This window comes from Elephantulus edwardii, unplaced genomic scaffold (genome assembly GCF_000299155.1).
Source record: "Elephantulus edwardii isolate Elephantulus edwardi_28Jun2011 unplaced genomic scaffold, EleEdw1.0 scaffold00186, whole genome shotgun sequence".
NCBI classification, from domain to species: domain Eukaryota; kingdom Metazoa; phylum Chordata; class Mammalia; order Macroscelidea; family Macroscelididae; genus Elephantulus; species Elephantulus edwardii.
The window spans coordinates 4,589,661-4,603,691 of record NW_006399936.1 but is presented as its reverse complement, the minus strand read 5'-3'; the positions used below and the strand labels follow the sequence as shown (position 1 = coordinate 4,603,691).

The window sequence follows — 14,031 nt, the reverse complement described above, 5'->3', positions numbered from 1 at the left end:
AAGGTGAAATTGATATCAACCTCAATCTCTTCTCCATATATCATTATACTGCCAATTGGCCCAGCGATATGAACATTTGTTTTCTTAATGCTGAGCCTCAATCCATATTGAGGACTATAGTCCTTGACCTTGTGCCCCAAAAGCTTCAAGTGCTTCTCAGTTTTGGTGAGCAAGGATATATCACCTATGTAATGCAGGTTGTTGATGAGTCTTCCTTCAATCCTGATGCCACGTTCTTCTGAAGAAACCTTATTTGCTGATATATCATGACTCAAAATGAGGAGAAACAGCTGTAAATCTACATTAATAATAAGAATGTGGAAGGTACAAAGTGTGAATCTAGGAAAGTTAGGAGATGTCAAAGATGAAGTGGAACACATAAAGATTGATATCCTAGGCATTATTGTTATTAGATGGCGTCATTTTGGTTCAGGCTCATAGGAACTTGTGTATGGCAGAACCAAGAGCCATCCTCATACTCTAAGCTATGCTTGAGCTCATTGCTACTATGGCCTCTGTATCATTCCTCCATGGTGGGGAGCTTCGTGAGTTGAAACGGAAGGATCTTGGCCATTTTGGTTCAGGCATTTCATCTGGTCTGCTGGGCCAGGAAAGACACGTCAACAAGACATGTCTTCATATTCCTCATCAAGGAGAATGCGTCCACATCTCTGTGCCAGGGTCCCTGATGTCTTGTGGATGAATTGGAGATGTGATTACACAGACACACACACACACACACACTTGACACGTAATGGAACTGAAGACCTAACAGCATGAAATTAGTTTTCTCAGAGTGAAGGTGGTTGGGTGACAAAAGCCAGAAGCTCACCTCCTAGCCTTTTATGCCGTTTGTCAGGATGAGGAACTTGCCGAGCTTCTGAAAGAGAGCACTGTGGACACTGGCATCGGGCTGGCTCTCAGTCAGTAAATGCCCACCTTTGTTTCGTGGACCTCTTCACAAACTGCAAGAGTCTACCCCTTCAGTTGATTTTTATTGTTTCAGGAAGTGCCAGCTCCGCTCTTTGAGAACAAAGTCTTGCTCTTCATTTTCTCATTTTGTCTCAAAGTACTAGCCAGGTCCCTGTCACACCATGTTGTTGTTGCCCAATAATGGGCAAATAAAGGTTTTCATTTGCTTTGGCTAAAATTTGCCTCATGTATACCAATGAAGGAATTTTTCTTTTACTTTTCAAAGAGAAGAGCAAACTGGGAGTGGGAGAATGGGCGGGGAGAAAAGTGCAACAATGAATGAATGGAAATCCAAAATCTCTGTAAATGTTCATTAAAATTAACTTAAAAAGGGGGGAAAAAGATATATACTAGAAAAAAAAATTTGTGCCTCATTGTAGTGACTTATTTTTTTTCTCCTGCTAAGAAATACTAATAAGAAGGTCTGGTGGCCTAGTGGTAAGAAGCTGTACTGCAAACCCCAAGGTATGTGTTTCAAGTCCACCAGCTTCTCCATAGGAGAAGGATGGGCAGTCTCCTCCCGTGTGATTAACTACCTCTGAAAACCCGCCGGAGGGTCAGCTGTGGGTCGGTTCTGACTCAAAGGCACACAACAGCATCTCCTCTCCTCAGAGAATATTCTTACCTTCTCTCTTTTCTCTGTTCTCTTTCTGCACCCTCTCTGCTTCTCCTGCTCTCTCTCTTTCTCCCTCCCTTCCCTTTTTCTCTCTCTCTCTCCCCCTCCCTTTTTCCCTCCTTCCCCCCCTTCTCCCGCTCTTCAAGGGAGACAAGTGTCTGTTAGTCCCTACTGCTTCACTGTAAATCTTCTAATCCTAAACTATCTATTGGACCAGCCTGGCAACAACTTTAAAAAATTCCCTGAGACCTGAAGTGGATTTCTTTTTATTTGTTTGTTTGTTTGTTTTATAGGGAGCTCTGGTGGCTGAGTGGCAAGAAGCTGTGCAGCAATCCCAAAGGCACACAGTTCAAGGCCACCAGCTGCTCCGCAGAAGGATGGGCAATCTCCTATGCAATTAACTGCCTCTGAAAACCCGCTGGAGGGTCAGCTATGGATTGGTTCTGACTCTACAGCACACTACAACTTGTACATTTTCTGGTCTAACTCGTGCTGAGTCCAGAATCAGAATAGATCTGTGCTCCGTAATGTTTGCTGTGGGTGATGTCTGGGATATAGGTCATCAGGACATTCTTCAGATGTGTTCCGGGTGGTTTCAAACATCCAGCCTTTGGGTTAGGAGCAGAGCGTACTAGCCCGTAGCCCCAGCCAGAGACTTGCACGAATTGATCTTGTACTTTTGGAAAACATGAATGGCTTTTTTTGACTCATTTACATTCTGTATGTATCTCGCCTCATAGCAGAGATCAGTTAGCCTAGTGGACAGAAAGTGATGCTACCAAGCTGAAGGTGGGTGACTCTAATTCATGGCCCTTGGGCCTGTTTTTAATTGTTTTTAGTCAAATATTCTTCTAGGTTGTATAGCCCTGGTCTGTCCATTTGCTGTACAGGGAGGTAACTTGTGGTTACTGTGAAGCTGAACACTGTGACACTGATGTGTCAAATGTGTTAATGGTTGTCCATGGCCGATAGTGTTTGGTGGAGCTCCCTGATTAAAATAAGCTTGGAAGCAGGAGTCGCGTCCACTTCCATAAAGAGCTTGCCTCCGGAAACCCTATGAACCTGGAGAAGGGATGAAAGTCATGCAGGTTTTGAGGACTTTCATTCATAGGGTCACTATGAGTCTCCTACAACTCGACGACACTTAACAACATGTATCTCGCCTACCTTTTTCCTCTTTCTTCTATTTCTCCCTTCTATTCTTCTCCTCTTCTCCCTTCTTCCTGTAGCTCTCCTCTCCCACGTCTTCCTCTCATTTCTTCCTCTTTTTGATGCCTAGGAAAGGGCTGAAATTCAGTCGGTACTACTCTATTTGAAATAAACTTCTCTTCACAGCTGAGCTACAGGTCTCCCCCCTCCACCCCCCCACCCCAAATCACAGACTACAAAACAAGATGCTCAGGACTTTCCATCAGTCAACTAACAATGTATTGACAGGCAAGAACTGTTCTTCCTTACAATCAATATATACCCGATATCCAATGTATTACAAGTGCCAATAAGTAGTGAAGGTCATAAATCAGAGAATAAATATTATCACAGTGCTTTCCTGAACAGGAATCTGTTCTTTGAGCTCTACAGAGGAAGTGTTAACTTTCCTAAGGTCCTTTAATAAGTTAATTATTAAGTCAGAACTACCGCTTCAGGATCTTCATTTCTCAGTTTAGCTGGGAGCCATGAGGTCCCAGGGTGCACTGCATTGTTTGAGTTTCCAAAAGGTTTTAATCACACACGCACACACACCCCCTTGAATCTAAGAACACATGCATTTGGATTTGAAATGAAAGACACAATGAACTTCTCACCCTAAATGTGCAGGACAAGGGCCTGACTGTACATCCTTGGCTAGAATGTACTCTGCTATCGATCCTCAACTTCCACATCTCGATAAAGGGCTCAGTGAGACAGAAAATGCTCGTGAGGACAGGCTTACCCAGTGGGACGTGTGGAATGGCTTTGCTTGTGCTTGACAAGTAGCAGGTGCTCGGTTGAATTTCTAAGTGAATTTCTTTCCACGGTGCAGAGGAAGTGGCCCCATCACATGCCCTTGCCCCAGCCACTGTTCTCTTGGGTTACAGTTCATCAGGAGAGCTCGGAAAATATTGCTAATTTATGCACCATTTGTTCCACAGGATAAATGCACTTGGGCAAATGGAAGGTGCTCGTGTAACTAAATTCAGGCCAGCCAAAGGCAAGCATGTCCACTGACCCTTCCGGAGAGAATGGGCACTTCATATCTAACACGGGTGATTGATTTCTCCCTGGGCAATCGTGCTGATACCCATTTGCTTCAGCTGAGGAGGCCCTGGAGAGAGGTAGCCCAAATTGAACGATATAGCAAGAATGGCTGTGGATTCTGACCTGTTTCTGTAATTTTCCGTGGTCGGTTGGTGACAGCCCAACTTCACAGCACATGTCACATGCTTCATTTTAAGATTCAGCTTACCCACCAACCAGCAGTATGACCTTGTGCAGACATGTGACTGGCTGATCCTGTCTCCTTTGGTTAAGCATTGTCAGGCCGTAATTAAGAGCATCACAGAAACCACAGAAGGGACAGCATAGGCGAGGTTTCCATCTCTTGTTCATAGGGCTGCTAGGAGGCGTAGTTGATTGTCAGCATCTCACAACAATTCAGACCTTGGGCCATGGTGTCAGACATACCTGGGATCATTTTTTTGTCATCATGTCTTCCTACTTTAGACAAACCAGTCAATCATGCCAGGTCTTAGTTTGCTGAGGCTAATAGTAGTAATAGTAGTAGTAGTAAGAAATTGGACTAATATTAGTATCTTTTGAAGAAAGTGATTTTAAAAATTAATACCTACCACATGGAGAAGCTGTTGTTGTGTGCCTTTGGGTCGTAACCAACCCATAGCTAGTTTTCCCAGTGGGTTTTCAGAGGCAGTAAATCAAACGGGAGGAGACTGCCCATCCTTCTCCCATAGAGCAGTTGGTGGACTTGAACCACATGCGTTTTGGGACTGCAGCTCAGCTTCTTACCACTAGGTCACCAGAGCTCCCTACCAGATCCAGTCATTTTATCCTCACAAAAACTGATGAGATAGGTATGATTATTATGATGCCCGTTTTCCAGATCGTGAAACCATGACATAAACGACATGGGTGGAGGAATTCGTTCAGGGTCACACAGGGTGTAGGTGGATGTAAGCGCAGGAAGTCTGGCTGAGAGCCTGTGTTCTTTGTTGCTAGGCTGTGGAGTCTAATTCTGAAAGTGCCTGGAGAAGTCCGTCTAGGATCAGAACTCAACACGCCATGTAGTCAGCACTCAGTGAACGGCAGCTCCCCCTCTGTGTCACATGGTAACATTTGGTTGTAACCCCCAGGATGTTCCCAGATGCTGCCTTGCCTTCCGAGGGAGAGGGAGCTGGTTCTTAGACTACTCGCCGCCTGTAGGGGTGAGATGAGCGAGTTGGATCGAGTCTCATAAACATTTGGGGCTGTGAGAGCAGCTGTGTGATCTTGCGGGATGCTTCTCACTTCAAGACTGTGATGACGTTGATGTCACGGTTGCTGTGAGCACCCAAGATACTGTTAATGAGCTGTTCCAAGCCCAGATGCAGTGTTCTCTCACCATATGGTCTGCATTAAAGTGCACCGATCTTCCTCCAGGAATGGCATGGACTCGGGCGCACCCGAGAAAGCCTCCTTAGAGGACCAGTCCCTGGCTTCCGTGAGCCATTTATTTCTGGGTGTGTCGTGCATGTGTCCATACTATGATCACAAGGAATTATTGAGCATAATCCTTGTGGTAAAGGCACTCTGGTAGGTAGCTTAGTGCATGTTGGATTGCTAACAAAAACGTTAGCAGTTCAAATACACTTGCTGATCTGATGTAGATTTTACAGCCTGGAAACCCTGAAGAGCCATTGTGAATTGTAATGTACTCGACTTTTGCATCAAGTGTCATGTTAGACACTGGAGATTCAAAAAATATTACAACTCATCATGGCTTCAAAGAACAGGAAGTGCAGGCAAATGAATCATATTACATTACTATGTCAAGTTATGTAACAAGTAGATATAAAAGACTTTAGGATTAATGAATAAGAGACTTAAACTTTAATAGACCTTTAAAAATGTTTGCACACCTAAGATCTTAATGTTCTTCCTGTACAAAAAGTACTCTCCAGATAGCCAGGGAATGTTATCTTCCTCTTAAACTCAAACTCAATTGCCATCAAGTCAAAACTTACCTACAGCTGACCCTCCAGCAAATTTTCAGAAGCCGTTAATCACACAAGAAGACATTGCCTATCTTTCTTCCATGAAGCAGCTGGGATTTGAACTGTCTGCCTTTGTCTTACTACCCACTGGAGCTCCCTACCTTCTACTGGTGAAAGTCAAAGGAAGAAGACATTTATTTCTCCTTAAGACCTGGCAAGTAGACTTGGAGTGCTTGACATAAATGTACACTTCCAATCTGTTGTTGTTTATACCATAGAGTTGGATCTGACACTTAGCTGACCCTCCAGCAGTTTTTCAGAGGCAGTTCATCACACAGGAGGGGATTGCCCATCCTTCTCCCATGGAGCAGCTGGTAGCCTTGAACCATGTGCCTTTGGGATTGCAGCATAGCTTCTTGCCACTGGGCCGCCAGAATCTGTATCGACCTTGAATTGAAACTCGTGTATCAAGATGATGATTCAACATCCATTTGAACTTCTGTGGAACAGATACTCATAAAAAAGTCCAGCATCAGATTTGGCATCTTCTTCCCCAAATCTGCTTCTTCCCAGTATTTTCCGTCTTCATTTGCTTGTCCTTAGTTGCTGTTGAGTTGCCTTTGATGTAACACAGTGAAATAGTGCTTGTTTCTGTACCATCTTTATAATCGTTGATAGACTTGTGTCACTGTAGTGGCTAGTGGGTTTGAGGGAGTTTGGGCTATGTATCAGCTGTTAAGCCAAAGCCCGAGTGTTTCTGGGGTTTCGAACCCACCAGGAGCTCCCCAGGAGAAAGATGAACCTTCTCTTCCCATTTCTATGTACAGTCTCAGAAGCCTGCAGAAAGGAGGGTTGCTATGAGCTGCAGTCAACTCTACAGCAAGAAGTTTTGAGGTTTTCCATTTGAGTGCCTTTCAATTTAGGGGATTCATCTTCTAGTGCTCAATCAGACAGTATTCTATTGTGATCCGTATTCAGAAGGCCGTTTCTAGACCTTCTGATCTAGTTTGTCTTACTCTGAAAATTCAACTGGAACGTCTCCACCATGAATGATCCTTCTAGCATCTGAATTACTGGGCACAGAGCTTTCAGCATTATAGCAACGTACGAGCCACCACAGTGTAACAAACTAACAGTTGGCTGGTGACCCCATATCAATGAATTGCTTTTAAACATTTAGCCAGTAGCCCAGGTCAATGGTTTTGAAATTATCCATAACATCTCTCATTCCTGTACCCTATCAGTGATTAAAAATTTGTAGTCTATTTTAAGTGTGTGTGTGTGTGTGTGTGTGTGTGTGTGTGTAAACTTTAAATGCTTTTTATAATTTTGCTTTCTCCTCTTCATCCATTCCACCACTGTCTCCAACCTGGTCTCCTGAAATGAGCTCATAGCAACTTTTCCTTCCCCTTTTGCTACGTTTCTGACTTTTCTTACCAAATTGGGCAGGGTAGATCTTGTACAATAGAAATCATATCACATCCTCTCATTCAGCCTTCTCCAGTGGTTTTTATCACATTTAGAATAAACCCCACTCTCTTTCCCATGGCCAATATGTCAAGATATGTCCCTTGCCCACCTCTCTGGTCTTATTTTCTCACAGTCTTGCCTAAAATTAGCAAGGTGACTTTCGTAGGGTGCTGGAGAATGTGTAGGGTTCTAAAAGCCAGCATGCTGATCCCCAAAGACTGTGTGGTTTAGCCCAGATACTCCAGATGAGATCATTGGACGTGCCCAGAGCCAAAGGCACACATACATAAAGACATACGCAGAATTCTTTGGAAAATGTATGGTCCAAGAGCAGCGTATTTGTTGAGGAGCATCAAATAGTGATTGGCACTTGGTTCGATCAGAAAAGTCCAGGCTGCGCAACCAACCATTCTATTCTAATAACATCTAGCTCTGCTGATTTATCCACTGGGCGCGTTCCTCTTGTTTAATAGAAATGCTTGCCTAGAAAGCTCAAATTCCGGCAGCATTTAATTACTGACAGAACATGGGGAATTAGAGATCTTTTTTTCTAAAATCTTTCTTTCTCCACATGCAAGATCAAGATCAATCTCTGTCTCTTCCCCCTCTCCTAGCCTCCCTCTCTCCTACTGTCCTTCTCTCTCCCCCTCCCTCCCTCCCTTTTCCCTCTCTCTTTTTCCCTCCCTCCCTCTTCCCCTCCCTCTCTCTCTCTCTCTCTCTCTCTCTCTCTCTCTCTCTCTCTCTCTCTCTCTCTCTCCCTCTCTCCCTCTCTCCCTCTCTCCCTCTCTCATCTGAACTGATGCATAACTGACCTGCCAGTGGATGATTGGAGGTTGTAACACACGGGAAAGTAAGTAAGTATGATTATTATAGGAGTAGCAAGGGAATCTTCATCTGTGTTGACTTTTATTAGCTGCGACATTTAAAAGCGTGCCATTAAATAAAGAGTTCTTGTGGCCATTGTAACAAAGAGGTCTGTGTAATCCTATTGCACCAGAAGTTTTAATGGAGCACGTGTTGAGAGATGGTCTGCTGTGCCAACAGGTAGTGAATGGGTTGATTGTCAATTAACTTTGATCTACAGGTGCCTATAGCAAATTGACTGTATAATAGGACCCTAAGCATTGCTTTATCATGGATAAGCCTGCCACCCTTGGGATTAGGGGGGAAATGGTATTAAGCCAAATTTGATCTCTTAAAATTCCCAAGTGATAGAAAGCGACTGTGTAGGTGAATGCAAACAGAGAGTGGGTGTGGAGAAGCAACTTTGGTAAGGGAACCAGAGATTCTGATCTCTGACACGACATTTGTTACTAGCTCAGTGGATCAGGAGAAAAGAAGAAAACCCCACTTATTAAGCCACACCTGTGCTAAATGCTCAGACTCTATAATTTTCATCTCCACTTAACAGTAAGAGAAAATGTGACTGTTTTATAAATTGAGATACCTGGTGCTTTTAAAAGGCCTGGTGATGTGACTCAATTTGAAGTAACAGAGCTTGTCTGCCTATCATACTCTTCCCTGTCCCTGGTTTCACGTTCCTCATTGACACGGTAATGCTTTCTGCCTTCAGACCAGATGTCCCCCAAACCATACCCAGTCCCTGGAGTCAGCTTCCAAACTTGTCTGATCTTCAGTCATTAGGGTCCATGTCAAATCTGTTATATATGTTATATATCTGTTATATATGTTATATATCTGTTGATATATACCCTGAATCCATGGGTTATATACTCAAGATACGTCCTTGGGCCTCGTGGATGTGGTGTAAGTTTTCTTTAGCTTCGACATGAACTTGCCTAGCAGCATCCGATGGTTGCTTCTCCATTCAGCTCCTGATCTTGTTCTGACTGATGGTACTGTTCTTCCCCATGATCTCTTTCCATAGATGTCTTTGATTTCATTAATATGCATTCCATTTAGCAGTGGCCCACAAGTATAGTCAATAGTTGGGTGGCTGGGTGTGTGGGGTGTTTGTGTGTGTAAAGTTTTTCCAATTGTTGTTGCTAAGTGCCGTCAAGTCACAGGCGACTCATAGCGACCCTATGAAGGAGAGTCCTCAACGCTTGAGTGTCTCTCATCCTCTCTCCAGGTTCATAGGTTTTCCGGAGGCAATCTATTATGGAAGTGGATGCCACTCCTCCTTCTAAGCTTGTTTTAATCGGGGAGCTCCACCCCACTCTGTCCGCCATAGCCAACCATTAACGCATTTGACACATCAGTGTCACAGTGTTCAGCCTCTCAGCAACCACAAGTGACCACTGTATGGCAACTTGTACCCCAGGGCTATCCAACCTAGAGGAATGTTCATATAGAGTTGACCATCAATTAGCAGATAATTTATCTTTGAAAATTCTATCAGGCAATTGCCGACTTTCTTGTTACTGAATAGTGCATGAGGGATCAGAAGATGATAGAAAGAATGAGCAGACTATGGTACTAACAAGAACTGGTTGGGGTTGATCCAGGAGCTATGACATGATCAAGAGCCAATGATATTGAAGGCAGAGGAAGTCCAAACCACATTGATGATCTTGAGGAAAACAAGGCTCTAGGAACTGATGAACACTAGTTGAGATGTTTCAAAGAGCAGATGCAACACTGAAAGTGCTCCATGTCAATACCAAGAAGTTCCAAAGACAAGATACTTGGCCAACTGGCTGGGAGGAGTTCATGTGCGTGTCCACTCCAAAGAAAGGTAGTTGACCAGGGCATGCAAATGATTGAATCATATCATTACTATCACATGCAAGTAAAATTCTTTTGAAGATAATATTTTTAAAAATGGTTTCAGAGTACCCTGCCAGAAAACTCAACCTGGATTCAAAAGAGGTTGCGAATGAGAGCCGTTATTACTGTTTTCAGATGGACCAAAAGAAGAGAATATCAGAAAGATGTTTGCTCATGTTTTATTGACAATGCAAAGGCATTTGATGGCATGGCTCATAATAAATTTTAATAACCTTGCAAGGAACATTTAACTGTGCTTATGTGGAACCTGCAGAGAGACCAAGAGGCAGTCATTTGAACAGAACAAAGGGATATTGTGTGATTTAAAATCAGAAAAAGCATCCATCAGGGTGGTAGCCTTTCACCATGCTTATCCAGTATGTGTTCTGAGTAAATATTCCAAGAAGTTAAACTTTATATGGCATCGGGATTGGAAAGAAGACTCATTAGCACCCTGTGATATGCACATGCTCAATGTCACATGACTGAAAGAGAAGAGGATTTGAAACAATTTCTGCTGAAGATCAAAGCTTGCAGCCTTCAGTATGGATTACACCTCTACATAAAGAGAATAAAAATCCTTACAACTTAAGCAATAAGCAGCATCATGATAAATGGAGACAACAGTGAAATGGTCAAGGAGTTCCTTTTACTTTGAACCACAATTGGCATCCATAGAAGTAGTCAAGAAATCGATAGAGTATTCAGGGCTGTATGCTGCAAAAGATCTCTTTATAGGGTTGCTATGAGTGTGCACGACTCGTTGGCACCTAAGAATAAGAAAATATATAACCTACAACAAATGAGTGGATTTGCTTAGTTAACATGTTTCTCAAGCTCTTTATGCAAAATTATATTAAAATTCAACATGCATAAAAATAACATTGTATATGAGGGGGGAAAAAGATGTCTTTAAAGTGTTAAAGAGGAGAGGCGAACCTTTGAGGATTAAGGTGCGCCTGGCCCCACTCATGGCATTTTAACTCATCTCTTATTCATGGAGGAACCCTTGTGATTTAGTCCATAGAGAGTTGTGCTGCCAACCCAAAAGCCATGTCTCCCTAGGAGTTCCAAAACCCGAGTAGCTTCTGGGGAGAAAATGGGCAATCTTGTCCTTAGAAACCCAATGGAAGGTTAGCTATACTTCGGTTCTAACTCAACAGCATTGAGTGAATTTTCTTCATATTCCAAGAGTGGACAGTGATTAAGAAGACTGGTGAAGAATTGATGCATTTGAGTTATGTTTTGGCAAAGAAGAGTGAATACACTACGTTCTACCAGAAGAAGGAGTTAATGAAATGTGTCCTTGAAGAAATAGAGCCAGAATGTCCCTCGCAAGTGAGGATGGCAAGGTTTTGTTGCATGTGCTTTGAATGTGTTAGCTGACGGGCCAGTCCCTGGAAATGCTTGGTAAAGCTTGGTGAAATCAAAGGTCAGCGAGAAATGGGAAGACCCTCAATGGGACGACTGACACAGTGGCTACAGCTAGAACCCCGAACAAAGCAAGGATGGTGAGACTGGAGTAGGCTTGAGCTGTGTTTCATTCCGCCATACACAGGTTTCCTAGCAGGTGGAACTGACTTAATGGATCAGGCAGACTTCTGTTCTCTTTTATTCCATGATCACTCTGAGGGTCATTGTGACGCAGAGGGAACTCAATGGCACATTACACCACCACCACCATCTCTTTGTCTCTGTTGGAACTAGGCAGCTCTGCCGTTGCAGTGGAAAAGCAACTGTAGACAGGACGCAAATGGATGAGTGTGACTATGTTCCAATTAACATTGATTTATGGACACCCAAAATTTTAATTTCGATTCCTTTTCACACATCACAAAATACAATTATTGTTGTTCTTTTTCTCCTGCCATTGAAAGATGGTAGAAATCACTCTGAGCCGGGCCGTATGAAACACGAGGCAGGCGGGACTTGGCCAACCCTTGTATTAAATCATTTTTTACTTGTTATGGCACACAAACATTTTCTGAAAGTGACTGCAACTATAATAAGATCCTTAATTTCTTCAGCTCTAACGCATGTCAGATTCTGTGCTAAATGGTTTGCAGATATTAGCCCCTTTCATTCTTATGCCTCAGTGTGAAGTAGGTACTATCATTATCTCCTTTGCAAAAATGATAAAAGTAATGGAAACATTAAGAACATGTCTAGGATAAATATAACTGGTGAGGGGAGCTCTGGTGGCCTAGTGGCAAGAAGCTGCACTGAAATCCCAGAGGTAGGTACATGGTTTGAATCCATCAGATGCTTTGCTGGAGAAGGAGGGGCAATCTCCTCCTGTACCCGTCAGTTCTGATTTGACAGTACACACACACAAAATAATAAAATAAAAATTAAAAAATGTATATACACATATATAAACATTATACATATATAAACATAGATACACATGTATAAACACACATATACACACATGTATAACATATACATATACATATACATATACACACACATATATACATATACACACATATATACATATATACATATGCACATATATACACATACACACACATATATACATATATACATACACATACACATACACATACACATATACATACTGGTGAGTGATAGAGCAATACATTAAACCAAGGTGTACCTGGTTCTTGAGAATGAATGGGACAAGGCTTTGCACCCTTTTCTGATACTTCTATAGTCAGAACTGTAGTTTGTACACAGAGTTAGGAAGAACTTGTAAGTATTTTCAGTTAGGTTCATTATCCCCTAGTGGCTTTATGAAACCTTTTGTGCCAGCCTAAATATTCACACTTTGTGGAATAGGAATAACCACTCTTCTCTTTTCTTCCTTCTAGAAATCTGATGCCCAAGACTTTGGATGGGCAGATAACCATGGAGAAGACGCCCAGTTACTTTGTGACGAACGAGGCCCCCAAGCGCATCCACTCCATGGCGAAGGACATCAAATTGATTGTGGTGGTGAGAAACCCTGTGACCAGGGCTATCTCCGACTACACCCAGACACTGTCAAAGAAACCCGAGATCCCCACCTTTGAGGTGCTGGCCTTCAAAAACAGGACCCTGGGGCTGATCGATGCATCCTGGAGTGCCATTCGAATAGGCATCTATGCCCTACACCTGGAGAACTGGCTGCAATATTTCCCTCTGTCTCAGATCCTCTTTGTCAGTGGTGAGCGACTCATAGTGGACCCTGCAGGGGAAATGGCCAAAGTACAGGATTTCCTAGGCCTCAAGCGCGTTGTGACTGAGAAGCATTTCTATTTCAACAAAACCAAGGGGTTCCCTTGCCTGCAGAAGCCAGAAGACAGCAGCGCTCCGCGGTGCTTAGGAAAGAGCAAAGGTCGGACTCATCCTCGCATCGACCCAGATGTGATCCACAGACTGCGCAAGTTCTACAAACCTTTCAACATGATGTTTTACCAAATGACTGGTCAGGATTTCCAGTGGGAACGTGAAGAGAGTGGCAATTGAGGCTTGATGTGTGAAACAAAAGCCAGCGAATGAAGAGCTATGGAGGCTGCTTGACCTGAGTCCCAAAACTCCCCAGGATCTGTAGCCTCAGCCTTGCTGGAATGCCAATTCTATTTCCTTCCCTCACCCTAGCAAGATTGCCTCCAACATGGGTGGTTAGCCAAAGGGGTGGGTGCCACGGCATCCCCGTAGAGCAAGCGGGCCTGGCTTGGTACAGCATCGGCTTGAGCACATGGCTGTAAGAACTCCCTCCTAAACCTTATCTTCTATAGTGTGAAGGTAGAGGGGAAATCACTGTCAAAGTCAGAGAAAGTCTCATGAATATATTATCTGCAAGTGAACAAGGCAGGTCAACTTGGTGGGAGCCTGCTCTTTGGTTTGGGGAGTTTGAGTTTGAGCCGTGAGCCTGCAACAAGCACCTGGCACGTGAGCATCTGTTTTAGCATCCCTGCAGAATGATATTTGCAGCGGAGTGTTCCAGGGCTCCTGGGGAGCAAGACCCGCCCTCTAAGGTCCTTCTCCTTAAAGTCCTTATCCCACAACTCCTTGACTTACCCCATCTCCCATTTTGACAGCGGAGTCATG

The 14,031-nt window shown here is 43.5% G+C and overlaps 1 protein-coding gene across 1 annotated transcript in view; it reads left to right on the top strand.

Annotated features, from left to right (window-relative positions):
* The window catches only part of HS3ST4 (heparan sulfate (glucosamine) 3-O-sulfotransferase 4), a 466,237-nt gene extending 452,791 nt beyond the window's left edge, over positions 1 to 13,446 (top strand). The window contains exon 4 of the mRNA XM_006896636.1: positions 12,810 to 13,446. Coding sequence (XP_006896698.1) covers positions 12,810 to 13,446 — 637 coding nt within the window. The remainder of the gene's footprint in view (positions 1 to 12,809) is intronic.
* The last annotated feature ends 585 nt before the right edge of the window (positions 13,447 to 14,031 follow it).